At 42.3% G+C, this 18,806-nt stretch overlaps 1 protein-coding gene across 1 annotated transcript in view; it reads left to right on the plus strand.

Annotated features, from left to right (window-relative positions):
* Positions 1–243: 243 nt before the first annotated feature.
* Positions 244–18,806, plus strand: part of nrg2b (neuregulin 2b) — a 75,390-nt gene continuing 56,827 nt past the window's right edge. The window contains exon 1 of the mRNA XM_037780352.1: positions 244–2,424. Within this exon, the coding sequence (XP_037636280.1) occupies positions 2,004–2,424 (421 nt within the window). The 5' untranslated portion in view covers positions 244–2,003. The remainder of the gene's footprint in view (positions 2,425–18,806) is intronic.

An 18,806-nucleotide genomic window follows, 5' to 3' on the forward strand; every position in this document is an offset into this window, starting at 1 on the left:
TAACTCAGGTTAAAGATCTCAGGTTGATGTGTTACCACGGATACATACAGACGAACCTTCATTGCAGCAATCTGGCTGTGGCCTTCAGTCTGTATGAGGCACCATGTGATTGGCCTGTTGGGACAGAGCACTAAACCTGTCAAGCCTTTCAGCACCACGGACAGAGACTGGTCCATGACTTGACCCTGCTGATGGTGGAACTGGTGAATGGGGCCATCATGTAGGCGCATACTGTGATGAAATGGCCTCTCATACATTTTCTTTATCACCTCAGTCAGCTATAGTAAGACAAACCTGTCCATGTGTCCCCTATATGACATTATATCTTATCCATTCCTCAGCATTGGACAATGAAAGGCTTTCTGACCTCTAGCGAAGGGCGCTCGGCTCCTCGCAGGGAGGGAATCTTATGAATGGCTTGATTGATGGATACAGAGATGGAAGCAGGGACTGGTTTGTGCTGTGGAAGGGAGGAGGGGATACTTGTGGTCCACCATAAAAATAAAAAAAAACCTGAGCATATTGTGTAAAGCTCTCTTTTCATTGGTGGAGATGCCTTCAATGAAAAAAGTGGTTTTATTAGCTGTAGCTGAGCAGGATTGGCACAATATTTGGATAGAATATCTTCCAGCATAACACATCCGCATGTTGATGCAAACTGATGCCCCCACTTGTTGCCCTAGAGTCCTTAAAGTGAACACTGAGCTGCAATGACTCGCATAATAGTTGGAAATGTCAGGTTTTGGGTGTGCTCTCTTCTGCAGCGTGCAGGAGGACATTTAAAGCCTCGCAACTCCGATCTCGCCTCGCCATGTTGAGGAATCCATTGAGAGAATTTCGCAGCGTTAGTCATCGCAACAACTAAATCCGCAGTGTGTGTAGTAGTCGCCTATATAGCCCTCTCTCTTGCACCTCTTGCACCGGAGATTCCACAGTGTGGCGCCGTGCAGGGTTTTGGCTATACAGACGCACTCCGTGTCTGCGTCTGTGTCTGTGCAACACACTGCGTGCGTAGATTTCTCTCGCACCCAGTCGCATGGTCACATGCCGGCTGGGTCGGTGGCGGTGTGCCGGTGTGAGGTGCCCGGGTCATTAGGGTGTTTGCGCAGGACGTGTGGAGCCGACGCGCAGCAGTGAGCGACCGACCGACCGGGCAGGTGATGGTGATGTTTGCTCACGTAAGATGAGGAGCGCAGGCGACGCGGCTGGAGGGTGCGCGCTACTGTTGCATCGCCTCACCGGATAATAACCGCTGCTATATTTCATCCTCGTCCGTCTTGTTCCTCCACAACCGGTTTTCTGTTCCTTTTTTTTTTTTTTTTTTTTTAATTTTGCCTATATACCGACTATAGGAGTGGGGACTCTTTTTTATGATCAAAATAATAAGTGGATAAAGGAGCCGACCTTGCAGTGTGTGCGTGGTGGAGTGCGTATATATCGTTTCTTGTGTGATTCCCTCTGTATACGCGCAAGAGCTTTTTTTTTTTTATTCCAGAGAGGCAATGCGCCCACCCATGCGATGCTAGCCTATTAGCTGGAGAGAGAGAGAGAGAGAGAGAGAGAGAGAGAGAGAGAGAAGGAGAGAGAGAGAGAAGGAGAGAGAAAGAGAGAGAGAGGTTTCAGCCCTGGATGAATCGAGAGGAGGCTAATTTACGAGTCTTGTTTTGCCTTTCAGGAAAAAAAGAGGTAGATAAGAGGGGGAGGGTGTTTTTTTGGTTGAAGGAGAATGCAGCAATCACATTTTTAAGCATGCAGAAGAAGCGGGCCGTTTCCGGTTCCTAGAGGCTGGTGGTTGTGTGTCCCCCCCTTATCCAAGAGGCCACCAGCAGCAGCAGCCAGCCGTATGGGGAAAGCAGCGGCAGACACAGATGGCATGGACACTTCCACAAGGTCTGCTGCCGCTCTGCCCTGCCTCCTGCTCTCCTCCACCGCCGCCGTCTCTCTCTTCCAGCTCGCTCCGCCGCCCAGCAGCACTGCAGCACAGCACCGTATAGGCTGACGGCATGAGGCTTGATCCAGTGCACTTCTCCATGCTGGTCATCGGGGTCTCCTTCGCCTGTTACGCCCCGAGTCTCAACTCCCTGCAGGACCGGGCGTACCGAGCCGCCGTGGTCATCGAGGGCGAGGTGCGCTCCTCCTCCCGACCGGAGAACGTGTCCTCCCGGGAGCCCTACCGGGTGAATGTCAAAGTGCTGGACGTGTGGCCCGTCAACAGCGGCGGCCTCGAGAGGGAGCAGCTCGTGACCGTCGGGGACTTCGGCTCCGAGGCCCCGTGCACCACCACGGTGGAGAAGGACCACAGATATATCTTTTTCATGGACCCCACCGCCGAGCCCCTGGTGTTCAAGGCTTCATACGCCCCTGTGGACGCCACGGAGCCGGAGCTGAAGAAGGATGTGGAGAGAGTGTTGTGCGAGGACTGCGGTAAGTTTAAAGGCTTCTCCTCTGTTTCTACCTGTATACACTCACACACACACACACACAGTGCACTATAAGGGCCACTGATGCTGCCACCATGGCGATGCAAGGAGACAGGCTCATCTGGCTTGGGCGCGTGCACGTGTGTAGTCTATACAGTGTGTCAGTATGCATACAGGTATGGATGCACGGTGAGCCAGATTGACACTTCTTCCAATCTTCTTCTTCATGGTTTATTTAATAGGGACCAATACAATGTACATAGACAACTTAAAAACATCTTTCTGATGCCAGTATCATAGTGCTTATACACCTGTCTCTATAAAAGGTATTTTTGTGAAAATAAGAGATTAAAATAGGAATGGGTACAGGGAAAATAAATAAATACAATAAAGCAACACATTTAAAAACATTACATGAAAAACTATAGACATGAGTATACAGATTTGTCGCTGAATTAAACAGGATTTGGGTGCTCTCTTAAAGGTGGTAAAGTTTGCAGCAGATTTTAAGTGATCAGGTATAGCGAGTTCCAAGACTTCTTCGCTCCTTTCACAGAAAAAGCTGTCTGAGCAAAAGATGTTCTGCAGAACTGAACTTTACAATTGCCACTTGAAGCTGCTCTGGTGGATCTGCTACAGCTCTGTAGTCTCATGATGCATTTTGCAGAATACCTCCATCCTCCATAACCCGGTCACCCATAATGAGAAGCATGGCATGCAGGAACGGGGTGTGTGCATGTGTGTGTGTGTGTGTGTGAGAGAGAGACATAGTCAAGTCAAGTCAAATTTATTTCTATAGCACATTTAAAACAACATGAGCTGACCAAAGTGCTTTACAGACATAGTGCAGAATAAAAACAGGTCAACAGAGCAGACAACAAAATCACACACATATCCACAGACAGAGACCAAGATAAAATCCATGAGTAAAAGACTGTTATAATGAGCATTATAAAAAAGGCCAATTAGTTATTACAATCCAAGTACACTCAAAAGCCAAAACGAAGAGGTGGGTCTTGAGCTGTGCTTTGAAAGACTCTGTAGAGGGAGCAGATCTGATGTGGAGACATAGTTAAACCTCATAGTTAAACCCGGGTTAAGCCCCAAACAGCAGGTTACTGATGATCAGTGATACTGTAACTTCAGCGTATAGCCTCTATTCCAGCAAGATCTGCATCATCACAGTGAAGTATAGTCTGCATGTGGAGACCTAAGGTGGACACACAGTGGTAGCAGCAGCTCCTGTGTGTCACAGAGAGAAAGAGATATTTTGGCAGAACATGTGAAGGGAATCAGGGACATGAACCTTTTCTTGAGGTAACCTCCTCTCCAAACTTTGTATAGTAGCTCACAGTCGGTATTCAACATCCGTTGCTGTTTTCTATCAGACAGTGCCGGTGTTGACTGCAGTGACAGTCTGTGGGTGGTGGTAACTGTTTAAATCTCTCAACTTGTTGCTACTTTCCACCACGGACATCTAACATAGTGCTTTTTTCCCCCTTGCAGTACACCAAACAGACACTCCTGTAGCACTTCCTGGTTTTTAAATTTCTGTGAGAAGTGGCTAAAACTATATGTGCAGCAGCTGGCCAGGCCTGCCAGAAACTCTGTTTAACTTATTGTCACCAGAATGGCTTTTTATAAATGAACAATCTGAGCATGACACAAGAAAAAGAGACCTGGGTCTATAGTCTCACGATGAGGGTTGTGTAGCTTTTCCTCTTTTCGTTCTCACATTTCCTCCCTTCATTTCTCTCCGAGAGGGAGAAAGAAAGTCTTGAATTGACCCATTTTCCTTACAAAAGGTAAAAGAAAAAGGTTCAGAATCAGGGTCAGCTCCTCACCTCACATAACACTGAAACTGAGCTCTTAGATATTGTGTATTGTATATTATTCAATCTGCTAGTTGCAAAAGCTCTCAGATAGGGATGCACCGATACCGGATCGGATATCGGGCCGATACTGACTCAAATAGCTGGATCGGGTATTGGTGACAATGGAGCCGATCTTTTAAATTCAATTCTATTTTTTATACTATATATACAGTATGATATACTGGAATTTTAACTCCTGTTTACATTTTGACCAATTTGTTGCTGCATTAAAAAGGTTTACACCTAATTAATACAATTCCTACTAATTTTGAAGATTTTTTAGCAAGTTGCTGGTGTACAATTTATTATTTTAACAATAAACAACAATTCACTAAATTTATATCCATGTATTTATTTGTTACATTTTGTTTTACAAAGTTAGGAAAGCAATGTTTAAGTTAGGCCTGATGTTGCCTTACACATAAAAGAATGATCCCAGTCACTTCCACACAGTGAGGCATACAGCTTATTAATTAAACACTGGTATTGGATCGGTACTCGGTATCACCCGATACCCAAAGCCCAGGTATCGCTATCGGGACTGAAAAAGTCAGATCGGTGCATCCCTACTCTCAGGTCTCTTACTTTTAACTATATCCCTTAAAAGACAACACTGATTTTTCATCAAATCTTCTCCATTCCACCTTTGTTTTCAGTATTTATAGTGCTACACTGCTTCTGAGATGATGCAACTACAATTTGTACAATCTAGAGTTAAAGCATCTGCTTGTCCTGTGGCAAACGTGGTAAAAGTACACAGGCAGAAAGTAATTTCCCCTGCTACACAAAAGAGAGGAGAGTGTCACACATTTCTCCAATACAAGCTTTAACAAGCACCACTGTAAACATCATCTTAACGTGAGGACAAAACCTTTGAAACAATGTGACTGTACGAAGACTCGTTTTCCATCTTTACACTCTTCAAATCCGGAATAACTTCCATGCAAACCAGCAGTGTCTATAAAGTGTTAAATCGTAACAGGAAGTAACTCAGATGTCTTAACAAAGGGTTCATCCGGCGTTTGAGCGAACAACGTGACGTTCTATTTTTACCTCCATGACAACATGCTAAAATTATCAAGTCATTTATTTATGACAGTGCTGTTGCAATCAGGCTTCCGCCTAAAACACATTTTCCAGGCAGGGGTAAGCTCAGGAGAGGAGATACCCACTTATGAGCTGATTCACCCCGCGCACACGCACGCACACACACACACACACACACACACACACACACACACACACACACACACGCACACACACACACACACACACACACACACACACACACACACACACACACACACACATACACACACACACACACCAAAAGCCAGAGATACAGGGAGAAACACAACCTAATTAGACACTGCAGAGTGTGTGGTGACACTATAGATGCACTGTGGCAACCAGAAGCCTCTGAATGTCCACAGCATCACAAGAACACAAATGTTTGTTACTATTGTCGCCTCTGATTCTTTCCTTGGACTGATTGGATTCATTCGTCAAAACTTGTCACAGAAGTACAAAATCCATGCCCAGAGATAGTCACGAGGTAAAAGGAACATGTCAACCACAATCGTATCACTTTTCAACATTATTTCCTATGGGTGGGGGAAAAAATCGATTCACTTAAGTATCGCAAAATTGTTTTTTTACGATCATGAAATCTGTGTTTTTTGAATCCCAGAATCGATATAAACTGGAAAAACAAAGTTCGGAAATTTGTGTTTGGTGGATTATTTCTCTGTTGTTACAATGCTAATGGCCATTGTATTTTACATCATTGGAAAGCCTGTTTATTTACCTTCGCAATGATGTCCAACTTGTAAGGATCATGCATTTGTGGGATGAGCAGCACAGCTGATTATGTCGGTAGCGCCCAAGAAATATTTGCCAAAATGCTCCGTCAATGGTAAACAGTGTTTTCTCCTGTTGGTGTTGACTCTTGTTTTGAGTTGTTTGGTGGATTGGATGATTGAACTCTCTATCAGTAACAAGGAACAAACAAGACATATTGGCTATTTTACACTTTATTCATTTAATACACCGTCAGGAGCCTCAGTAGCGGCGGAAGATCCATACGCAGCCACAACAGCCTGGCACCTCCTCCTCATGCTGGTCACCAACGTGGTCACACATTCTTGTGGGATGGCGTTCCATTCCTCAACCAGGATTCGTTGTAGGTCAGCCAACGAGGTTGTGTTGGTCACTCTAACACGTACAGCACGCCCAAGCTGATCCTACAAGTGTTGAATTGGGTTGAGGTGTGGACTCTTGGCAGGTCGTTCCATTCTCTCTACTCCCACATTGTGGAGGTAGTCTGTGATAACCCTGGCTCTGTGGGGGCGAGCGTTGTTTCTTGGAGGATGAGGTTAGGTGCCAGATTGTGGAGATATGGGATCGCCACTGGCTGCAGAATCTCATCCCGATATCTCCCTGCATTGAGATGGCCTTCAATGATGACAAGCCTTGTTTTGCCAGTGAGGGAGATGCCGCCCCACACCATGACACTGCCCCCACCAAAAGCTGTTACTCCATCGGTGAAACAATCAGCATAGCGTTCTCCGCGTCGTCTCCATACTTTGACCCTGCAGTCCAACTTTGGCAGACAGAACCCGGACTCATCACTGAACATGACATTCCCCCACATGTTCAGGTTCCATTGTCTGTGTTGTCGACACCAGTGCAAATGGACCTGACGGTGAAGGGCAGTCATTGCAGGCTCCTTTGTAGCCTTATGAGAATATACTGTTTACCAGTGGCAGAGCATTTTGGCAAATTTTTCTTGGGCGCTACCCACATAATCAGCTGTGCTGCTCATCCCACAAATGCATGATCCTTACAAGTTGGACATCATTGCGAAGGTAAATAAACAGGCTTTCCAACGATGTAAAATACAATGACCATTAGCATTGTAACAACAGAGAAATAATCCACCAAACACAAGTTTCCGAACTTTGTTTTTCCAGTATATTTGCTTCATTTGAGTCTATATGGAGGTAGGAGGAAGTTACCGCTTTTATTGTTGTAGTCTGAGTAACATGACGTCATATCCGTTCCGTATCCGTCACCAAAACAAACCGCAGCGAGTTGAAACGACAAAGCAGAAAACGGCGGAGGGTCGGCGTGGATACGACATGCACCCTCACATGTTAAATCCAAAGTGATAAACACTACACATACAGTAAAGCATTGAAACACTTTGGGTTTCACACATTGCAGGAAAAGCAGAGCTAGACATCACGTTATCATATTGCGGTAACGTGCGGTCAAGTCAGCTGTCAATATAAGACTGATTGGATTATATTCACCAGAAGTATAAAACATTACATGTCCCTTATAAATGAAAACAAAATACCACAAATTTGTGAACGAAATGTCTTTATTCTTTGATTTTTGGGTTGCTGGGTAACGACTGATATATTTGACTTCAGGACATCTCAGATTACATACATGCTGAAAATCATACATTTTTACCGTATCAATTTAGATATTTTCCAAAGTAAAAGTCCCTAGAAGTGTACGATTCAACTTTTTCCCATGGTCCAGTGTTAAAAAAGTTAACAAAGATCACAATAAATCGGAATATCGAATCGGATTACTTAAAAATCACAATACTTATCGAATCGGCACCCAAGTATCGTGATAGTATCGAATCGGGAGATAGGTGTATTGTGTATTGTCCCAGCCCTATATTTGCGCCTAGAAGCCCTGAATGCTTTATGAACATGTTTGTACTCCATTTCTTCAGACAATTCTGCAGGTGAAGTGGAGTTGGGAGCCAGTTTAACAACAGGAAAGAAATATTCAAACACCATAACTCTCTTTGCAGCACAAATGCAGCTTCATGTGTCTACTTGTACACTTAGTACATCTCAAACACATACACTTTCAGTAAAGTATTACAAAATAATCCCCCTCTGCAAAATGCCAACAGCTACTTATTGACCAGGACTCCCTCCTCTCTCAGTTGTAGCTCACTCACCGGCCACACTGATACTTTTCATTGGGTGGATGCAGTAATGTCAGGGCAGCCGCTGAATGAGCTACGACCTGGCAGGACTCTTGGCCAGTGATCAGACTGGATACTGTAGAAGAATTTAATTTGCAACAGAAGTAACTGCAGCTTAAAGATGGGCTGGGGGGTAAGGGGCGTGTAAGCAGACACACCCCCTGAGCGTAACCAATCCCAAACCTAGTCTAAACACAGCCAACCAATCACAGCCAAGCAGTTGGAACGCCCACTTTTGTACACCACCCCTATCAAAGTCTGTCAATACACTTATATTATAGTGGTGCTTTTGTCTACAGTTACCAATATCTCTTTCATTTTTTTTGCATTATTTTACTAACCTGTGTTTGGGTTGTACTGAGCAAGTTCATAACTGAGCTGAGAATTTAATGGTGACAGACAATTTCAAACAGTTCTGTGTTCAAAATCTGTAATTCAGGAAACTATTTTAATGTTTGATTGGTGTGTACACACTCCCTTTATCTTTTATTTGTTTTTAAAGAGGACCTATGGTGCTTATTTTCAGATGCATATTTGTATTTTGGGTTTCTACTAGAACATGTTTACATACTTTGAAGTTCAAAAAACGCTTTATATTTCTCAAACCAGCTGTGCTGCAACACCTCTTTTCAAAGCACAAAAGCATAATAGGTCCTCTTTAAACCACTGCATGGATTGGCATCAGGTTACATCTCTGAACTGCTCATCCCCTATCCCACCTCCCGACCCATCAGATATGGTGACCAATCTCTGCTCTCCACTCCACGCACCCTGTTAAAAACCAAAGATGATTGAGCATTTTCAGTTGTGGTCCCTAAGTTGTGGAATAGTTTGCCATTAAAAATTAGACCCCTACCCCCATGGATACCTTTAAAACTCGTCTAATGACCCATCTCTCTTCTTTAGCCTCTTAGTTATCATTATAAATACATGCCTGACCACACTCTGGTTTTTATTTGTTTGCATTTTATTTTGTTGTTTGTGCAATGTCGTTTGTGTTATGATTTTATCAAGATATTCTATGTTATTAGTAATTGACTTATATTCTGTTATTTATGTTTGTATTCTAGTATGACATGGTACCAATTGATTCCTTAGGTTTTGTAGTTTCATATGATTCCAGTATCTTTACTCTAGCTTTAAAACTGAGCCGGCTACAACTTAAAAATCACAAGTTGCGTTAAAAAAATTAGTGGTGTTAAAACAGATTTGCTCTCGTTAACTCGTTATTATCGCGTTAACTTTGACAGCCCTAGTTTTTATTCATCTCTTTGTAAAGCAGTTTGGTCAACATTTGTTGCTCTATAAATAGACTTGACTTGACTCTCACCCACTTTGATAACCCAGCAAAAGAGAGTGTTTGCTGTAAAATGCTGGGAAAATGAACGGGGAGAAGTAGAAGATGCAGCTCCACATTTTCCGTAATGAACAAGAACACTGCAGCTGTTATGCACTGGGTGGCACAATTAGTTACGAGGGACACAGCTCAACAAACTTGTCAGACTTTATTGTGCCGTGACAGTATATACTCTACTCTTGCGTATATATCAAAACCTCAAATACAAGTGAGCATTTGCTACGGAAACACCTCAGTGCCAAATAGAAAGAGGAGAATGCAATACAGTAGCCCACAATACAGCTTTACCATTTACTATGTGTATTCTGGTAAAACCCCAGTACTGCTGTTTTACCATGATATAAAGCAGTATAAAAACAACAAGAGTAGACATTATTTCTACATTGTTCAGCTTGCTTGTTATGTTTCTGGACTATACCAGCACCTGTCTGACTGACTTCCTGAAACCTGTTCTTGATATTTCTTGGCTACATGAATATGTAGAAGCCCCAGGATGTCAGCTTTGTTAACTTTAACGCAGACAGTGATATAAATACTAGCTAATATCTCTTTGAAACAGCTGGTTACTGTCTCAATGTTTAATTCAGACTTTCTGCCAACAAATGTTGACATTTACAGCGAGCTACGGTTGTGCAAAGTTAGAAGCGCAGACCCCTCGCTGTGAGAGAAATTATGAGCGAGTAAATCTTTTTTTGCACTGTAAAAGATAGCAGAGACGTCTTCCAAAAACAGAGCCAAGCAGTCAGGTTTCTCTCTTAATGTTAATGTTATTGAGTGTGCCATAGCTAATCCAATAACCTTTCCTCTTCCAACCCACACCTCTGACCAAAACACAGAATCCAGCTTGATGAGACAAAATCTGTAGCACTGGCTGCAACATCTGACGTGAAAGAATGGAGAGCTAAATAATATAGCATTCAAGGCTACAGGAGTTGAGTAATTGATAAGGATACTGAAACCACATGTATGTCTCCCGAGCTCAACTGGCCTTCACTGCCTTCCCCTCACTACTCTCTCCTCGTTTCACTCAGAGAAAAGAACCGACGTGTGTGGACGGCTCTTAAAAAGTACAAAGCCAATCCTATCTTACATCCCAGCCAGTCTAATGTAGGTCTTCTCTGATCATTACTGTTGGCACGCCTTTTGAGATACATTGACAGTTTCCTCCTAAAATAGCTTTATCTGATGCCCAAACATGCTCCTGTCACTGATGCTGTATCTAGTTGCTGCATACCTCAACTCTCACGCTCTCACTCTCTCTCTCTCTCTCCTCTCTCTGTCTCCCTCCTCATGCTGTAGCTGACTGTAGCTGAAGTGTGTGGTTCAGCTTATGCCTGCCCTCCTGTCAGTCAGCCACACAGAGGAGGAGAGAAACAGAGAGAGAGAGAGAGAGAGAGAGAGGAGCGCAGGGAAAGGGAGGGAGAGATCTTTAGCTTTGAGATTAGAAATAGATGCCGCAATAATGCATATGTAAAACTTCCAATAATAGCCAGGGCCTTTTTTTCCAACTCAGTGAGAGTGAGGACACTAAGTTCAGGGATAGTTTATTGTATCTAGAAAGTAGGGCTGTCAATCGATTCAAATATTTAATCACGATTAATCGAGATTCCTTAGATTTTCAAGTTTCATATGATACCAGCTACAACCTTCAGGGCGATGAGAGACCCCTCCACTTCGCGTTGGGGTGCGGCATAGCCCTGTCGGGGGTTTCTTTCACAACAATGACAGGCTCGCTGTACATTATCCCTTACATATCAGCTTATGATATGGTAAAAGGGTTGTTCTGTATATGACATGGTAAATACAGCCTGAGCAAATAATACCTATATTTCCATTCAAATCCCATTATTTCCCATAAATTTGCATTCATTTCCATGGAAAGTTTCCAACTTGAATGTTCCCCCAAATTTTTTAACACTATTGTTACCTTCTTCTAAGTTAAAATCATCAGTATCGACTGAAATAACCCAGTACCAAGTAGTATCGAACACAGCCAAACGATATCTGCATTTGATGCTTTTTGTGACCAGATTTAAAAAAAAAAAAAATGACTATCTCTATGGTTTTGCTCGCAGAAATCACTGCAAGCGTTCTTTGATTTAATGTGATCTACTTCAGCAGCTACAACCCATATAGTATGTGGGGTAGTGGTGTCGAGCGTGGTGTATTTGACGGAGTTGGCTGTTCAGCGTGCCGGGATGCCACCAAAACGCTGGAAAGTATGGCTATACTACACACTTGTGGCGTCTGATCAAAATAAATGTGATGGTGGTGGCATTTTACGCAACCAAATACTTCACATGATGGGTATCGAATGAAGAAGAAAGCTATCAAATTAAGTACTCTTTTGGTATCAGTATCACTTTAATTTAATCAATTAATTTTTTGTTTGTTTTGTTGACACTCTTTACATCCTTGATAGTTGTGAGCACTAACAACAGCCATGTTCGTTGTCTACATTCATAATGATAATTTGGGGGGAGTGGCTTCGGACGGAGGGAGGCCTGATCGGACGGATTATCAGTGTTGCCGACTTGGCAACATTCTCGTGAGATTTAGGGACTTTTGGAGCTAGTGATGCTAGCTACTTTTATTGGAAAAGAGTTGACAACACTGGGCTGGGTTTTTCGGTTGGATAATTTTTTTAATCTAGTGTCCTCTTACTTGTTTCTCAATATTACCAACCCTAGCTTTAAGGGTACTGCCACTGTCATTTTTTAAACAATACCCAGCCCTAGCTGCAGATGTTGTACAGCACTGGGCGAATGGATAAACTGTTGTTGATCAAGAAATAGTTACAGCATGTAACTCCCACTGAAAGCCATAGTCATTTTTACATTTCTGCTCATGAAATGTTTGGATCTTTTATACTCTCTGTGGCAAACAGACATTCTCAAAGCTCCTCAAGGTTCTCCATTTTCTCCGCCCATCTGTGTAGTTAGAAAAATTTGGATGTGCGTGGACAGGCGAAAACCTGCTGCAACGAAGGGTCTGATGGTGTGACGTCAATTTGGCGGTAACACTTGCGACCCTCGTGGATACGGCAAGCATAAATCACGCTTAAGTTTTTTCCCAAATTTCCAGTCTTTATCCTAAGCTAGGCTAACCATGCCGTGACTTCAGCGCTGTACTTACTGTAACACACAAACATGAGAGTGGTATCAGATTTCTCTCAGAAAGAAAGCAAATAAGCACATTCGCTTTAATATACTCACCTGTTCTTTTAAAATGATCATTGTAACCAAAATGACATCGATCTCACAACACTCACAACTCTCAAATGATCAACTAAATTGCTGGTTATGATTTCTTGCTAAATTGGGATATAGGTATGTGCATATAGATGTGCGTGTGTGTGTGTGTGTGCATGCAAAATGTGTATAATTATGTATAAGTGGTATCGCATGCGTATACAAAGTGTAATTGCAGATTAGTGTGCATGCATGTGAGACTATGTTGCCTGCCTGACCCATGCATAGCAAGCTATGTTTGCATGTGTGTAACACCAGCAGCAGTATAATGTTTCTGGGCTAACGTGCACTGCTGTCTCTCAGCTCTGACTCCCATCAGCGTGTACAGCAGCTGGAGGGCAGAACCACTGTGGCATTGATCTCCAAATCCCAGAATTAGGAGAATTTTGCTCTGGCGCAGCATGTCAAAAACAATCCTTGCAACGGGGAAACACAACCGAGGCCACACCCTTGAACAAGTCGTTAAAACCAACCCTGGCGAATTTAAGCTTTCATTACGGCTTTCTTTGGTGCTAACACCTTTAGCTCTGCAGTGGACAATTCTAGTCTCTATTAGCGAGGGATGACAGAGAAGTGTTTGTACAACCATAACATCGGAGTTATACATTTTCAGGCTCTTCACACTGCTGTTTGTACCGGGAACAACACTTTGTGAATTCTTTAATTAAGAGGCTTTTCCACCGTAAACCGGAGAAAAGGTGGCGCTCAGTCTAACATACATACTGAACGTTAATATGAATGCACCTGCACTGATTCACTAGTTGAATCAGTGACTTGACAAGACTCTGTGTGTGTGTGTGTGTGTGTGTGTGTGTGTGTGTGTGTGTGTTGCGAGAGGTCTCTCACTTGTCTGTCTCATCCTTTTCCCCTCTTTGTTGCGTTATCTGTGTCTATTTCAGACACCCTCTGTGTGTCTCTTTCTCTTCTGTTTCTCTCTCCTTCTGTCTCTCTCACTGTCCTTGTCTCAACAGAGCATAATACCTCTAGAAACACACACACACAGACACACACACAGACACACAGACACACACACACACACACACTTACACACAGAGCCATGCCAGTTAGCTGTTGCTGTTGCTGCTGTGCTGCAGATGCCCCAGTGTGCTGTCATTAGCAGGGAGATCTGGGGCTGCTATAAATTATGCACACTGAATAACAGAAGGCTGAGGATTTCTCCCCTCTGCTGCCTGTGTGTGTGTATATATATATATGTGTGTGTGTCTGTGTGTAGAGAGAGGATGTATAGACCATGTTTTTGCACATTTATGTACTACTGATGTTATACTGATCAACTTCGCTTGTCCACGTGTGCGTATGAGCGAGCTTTTCTCCGTACGACTGCCTAACTCATGTACATGTCCTTCAGATACTGTATGTAGTGTGTGTAAGAGAGAGTGTGTGTCCTTGCTTGTGAATAATGTATCAGCACTCACCTTTTCCAGCAGTCAGCCTTAGTAGAAAAACTCAGACACATGCTTCTTAAAGGGACCAGCTCAGCGCCACATGGCTCAGTTTGTGAATGAGAGAGGTCTTTGTGTAACCCCCCCCACCCCACACACACACACACACAGACACATGCACACATACACACATGCAGATGCACTGCACACACCACCCACACACTAATGCGGCTGCCGCTGCACACACCCTCCTCACTGCATCAGCAAAAGTGCCTGTTTCAGACGGGATGGATTTGGCTGACGCTCCCTCTCCGTTTCTCCGTTCAGATTATTTCGCAGCAGAATTAAATTAGACGTCAAATTCAGAATTGAATAATTAGAAACGTTTATGCCAAGAACTTGTCAGTCGGCATTCGGGATAAGACATTTAAAAATGACAAGTTTGCTACTGTTTCGATAAATCTGAGGCGTCCCTACTGTTTTCTTGGAAAGCCATTTTAATCTTTGGCATCCTTCTCCGTAAGCAGCCCTGCTGTGGCTGACTGTACGGGGCTGGCACGCAGTCAGCCACAGCCTGATATTCATGAAGTTGTAAAATGGCATTTTCAACTGTCACTCCGGGTAACGCTTCACGAACAACTGCTCTCTTTCACACATCCAAGGTGCTTTTGAGTAACTAATGTGGCTGTTCTGGTCAACTTCCATGTAAACACAAGGAATAGTGTTACTGAGACAGAGAACGAACGCTCTGCAAACATTTCATCGGCAAGAAAAGGGTTAAAAAATCACTTTGGTTCTATATCAGGCTATCTTGGGCTCAGAAAGGCGTGGGCTATCTTTATCTCTCTTTGTTGTGGCGATCTTTGATGGTGACAGGTGGAGTATCTTCATCTGTCTTCCAGATGTCCCCCTCTGCCTCTCTAGATGTTATCTCTGAACTATTATAGGCTTGTGGTAGATACTCTGTGTACTATGTGTTTGTTTTTGCATCTTTGTACACTTCCGTGTGAGCCTTTGAGGAGTCGTAGATCTGTATTTTCTTTTGAGTGAACATTCTGTTCATTAATTGAGAAGGTGTTGGCAATACATTGCCTAATTTTAACTTATGAAACAATATTTCAGCTTCCCTTGTTGGTTGTTTTTTGAGATATTGAAGTTTGTTGCTTGTGATTTGGCAGTTATGCTGCAATTCCAACAACTCCCAGGATTGATTTAGCCTCATTTCTTTCTGCATCAAGGTAAAATACTGTAGATTTGGAGCTGCACAGCAGGTGCATAACTGTCATCTCTAATATGCGCACTGAAGCTTTCACAGTTAGTCAAATATAATTTGATCAAAATAGCAACTTATGAGGAAGTTATGATGATATGCAGCAGAACAGAAATTCAGTTTCTATATACAGTATTTTAATCAGATGTTATCGTTAATGTTTGTTTTTGTAGTAAAAGTATATAAGTCCCCTTATTAGCCTTCAGCAAGACTATTCCTATAAATATTCCTTAAAACATATGGCTGGTTTTAGTGTATATTTTTCCTATTTTCAACGAATGTCATGAAAACCAAAACCAACAATGCGTTAAATGTGCTAAATGCGAGATTTGGAGCATTTCTATCGCCTCTGTACGGTTCTCAACATGGCGATGGCTGAGCCGGTGGCTCGTAGCTAACGGTGCTAACAGTGAAAACAAAGGCAAGAGTGCTGACAGAGCTAACAGTGTTAACCTGAGGGGGAACCGGAGGATGGGTGGTACGCTTCCACAGCGGTGCCGTCGGTCGGGCAGCGTTATCAGTTGTAGCCACCGTATGAGAGCAGTGCAAAGCGGCGGCTGTTATGGGTCAGAAGGGCCTACTGTGCCTACTACGTTGTAAAAGTGAAAGCGAAACTTAAAACCAACACATTCTAACACATAAAACTGAATGAAAAGTTACGTTTTGAACACAAACAAAAAAGCTTCTTTAGGTTTAGGCAACAAAACCCCTTCACAAAACATTGTGTTTGGCTTAAAATAACTACTTTCAAAAGTGAAAGTGAACGCTTGTAAACACAAAGACTACTACACATTGTTGGTTTCACACAGGATGCGAAATGCCGGTCTTCTGGGTGAAAGCCCTGTGTTTTGTGTCCCCAACCTCCACCCCATATGGAGCTTCACACTGTCTATACTGTTATTTTATACCTTCTTTCAGTGGTCTACCATGTGAATAGATGATAAAACCTAATATTGGGTGTAGCAGGGCCCTACTGACCCACATCTGTGAGGCTTATAACCACTGATAACGCCTATTTAATAGCCTGACAACAGTCTAATCAGGTGACAGATAACATGCAGAGTCACTCTCACTGGATGCTGTGTACCTGTTTTTCCATATAGCCTATTTTTAAATTAGTTTTGGAATATTAAATACAAAATAATATTCTATTTTATGTTATTTTTTCTGGGCCATTCATTTGCTACAGCCAGTTAAGTTCCTTTACCTAAGGTCTGTGGCTCTCTGTCCAGAGCCCACTCATTACTACTGAAGCTGTAAATCTTTAAAAACTTGTTACGAATATTTAGTTTCATTTTCAAAATGTTACAGAATTTCCAGCTGGCCCTCGTAGTTTTCAGCAAACATCACTTATTGGGAACTATTTTCAGACACAAATTAATATGCGTTTGGTGCACTAATGGGTGTGGGATTGACTCAACAAAAAACACTTGTTAGCAGCATCAATTAATTGTTGGATTTTGTCTTTTTTTAAGGATTTTTGGGCATTAGGTTTAGTCTTTTTATGGGATTTGTTGACAATCTTTAATCCAAATCGTTTTTGGCTACAACTGTTTGAATATATAATTTTAGATAATTCATCACAGAAGATGACAGCAGAAAGAAATAATCACAAGGTGCATGTGATCATTATTCTGCTGTTTTCAGGGTTGGGGTCCTTCCTCTCGGTGGTCCTGGATGTCTTATTATCCTCATTCACTATGGTGGTCTACCGTCTGTCTTCATATATGTCATACATTTACTTACCATGTGTCACCTGGGTACCAGTATGAATTTCAGCTTTAAATTTAGGCATGTGTTGATTCAGTTTCACTTCATGGATCATCAGTATTTATATCATGTTGTAAAATAAGCCAGAGGTCTCTAAGATAGGCGGAAATAAAATATCTCTATTTCTTTCATAAAATATTACTACAAAAATCTCCATTTTAATTCATTTTACAGAAGCTAACAGTTGAAACACCCCCACTTTCTTCTGATCAGTCAAATAACTAATTTTTCTGCGATTAAGCACATTTTAAACCAAAACCTTGGCAAGATTTGTAAATGATGTTGCAAATTTTATTCCCCGTCTTATATTTCATAGATTTATTATACTGTATTTGCTAAAAAAAACAAAAGTGTAAAGTATGGTCTCTTATTATGTAACCAACTGGAAATGACAAAACACAACTTAAAAGTGAGATAGTGTCTCTCCAGTAGCAGTAAATGAGCACCCCGTCCAGTGAAAGTTGGACTCACTCGTAGTAAATCTTTTGTTGCTATGGCCTCTTTGGTATGAAGCATCACAGGTCGACCGGCTGATAAAGGAGAATGCAGTGATCATTTTACTGAGGTTAAATTACAGGGTTTCTGGGAAATCAACTTCAATTATAAAAAAGTGATTCCTCTCACTGCTATTTGGTGCTGCCAACATGCTAAGTTGCCAAGTGCAGATTTAATCCTCAATAAACCTTTTTCAGTGCAGCACTTTCATTTTAGTGGATATGGAAACACAGTGCCAGTCAAACAAAAGGCCAAGAGGCTAGTGAGTCTTATTAAGTCTGACTAGCCTCGTAGTTTAGTGTCATGCATACATATCAGAGACATTTCTGCCTCAGCAAAATATAAAGAAAAATATAAGTCAAACTTAAATACGCCTATAGTACTTAAAGAATTTATTTACCTCCAGGTGAGACTCTTAAACAACAGTTTGCTCTCCACTATTTTGTATGTCAATGCAGTTAACAGTCTGCAAAACAACCCACACATTCAAAGAACACAGTCAAAGAAGGTTCAAATGTCTCGTGGCGTAACTCTTAATAGATGAGCGAAGCTGGCACACATGTACTTAACATACTGTAAGTCTGCATACTTCCTGCCAGAGCTTCTTCTCCAGCAATTCATGGATGTTCTTCGTGCTTTTATGCTTTTTTCTGTTCTGTTCTTCTTCTTTTTTAATGTAAAATGTACACATCAACTTCAACCCATCAGTTTTTACAATTAGTTCCATACGAATAAACTTAAATATTAGAGAACATCTCACATGTGTACGCACCTACACATGAGCACCTACACATTATTGCTAGTCAAGAACCAATAAGTTGATTCACATCTGACTTTCTGGACTTTGTGTCCATTTCGGCAAACATGACTGAAATTATTTAGTAGGCTGTCACTTAGGCTGTCACTCGGGTTATAATTCCAGGGGCTGTAGCTACTGCCTCCAATCAAAGT

The sequence above is a fragment of the Sebastes umbrosus genome, chromosome 9 (assembly GCF_015220745.1).
Source record: "Sebastes umbrosus isolate fSebUmb1 chromosome 9, fSebUmb1.pri, whole genome shotgun sequence".
NCBI classification, from domain to species: Eukaryota; Metazoa; Chordata; class Actinopteri; order Perciformes; family Sebastidae; genus Sebastes; species Sebastes umbrosus.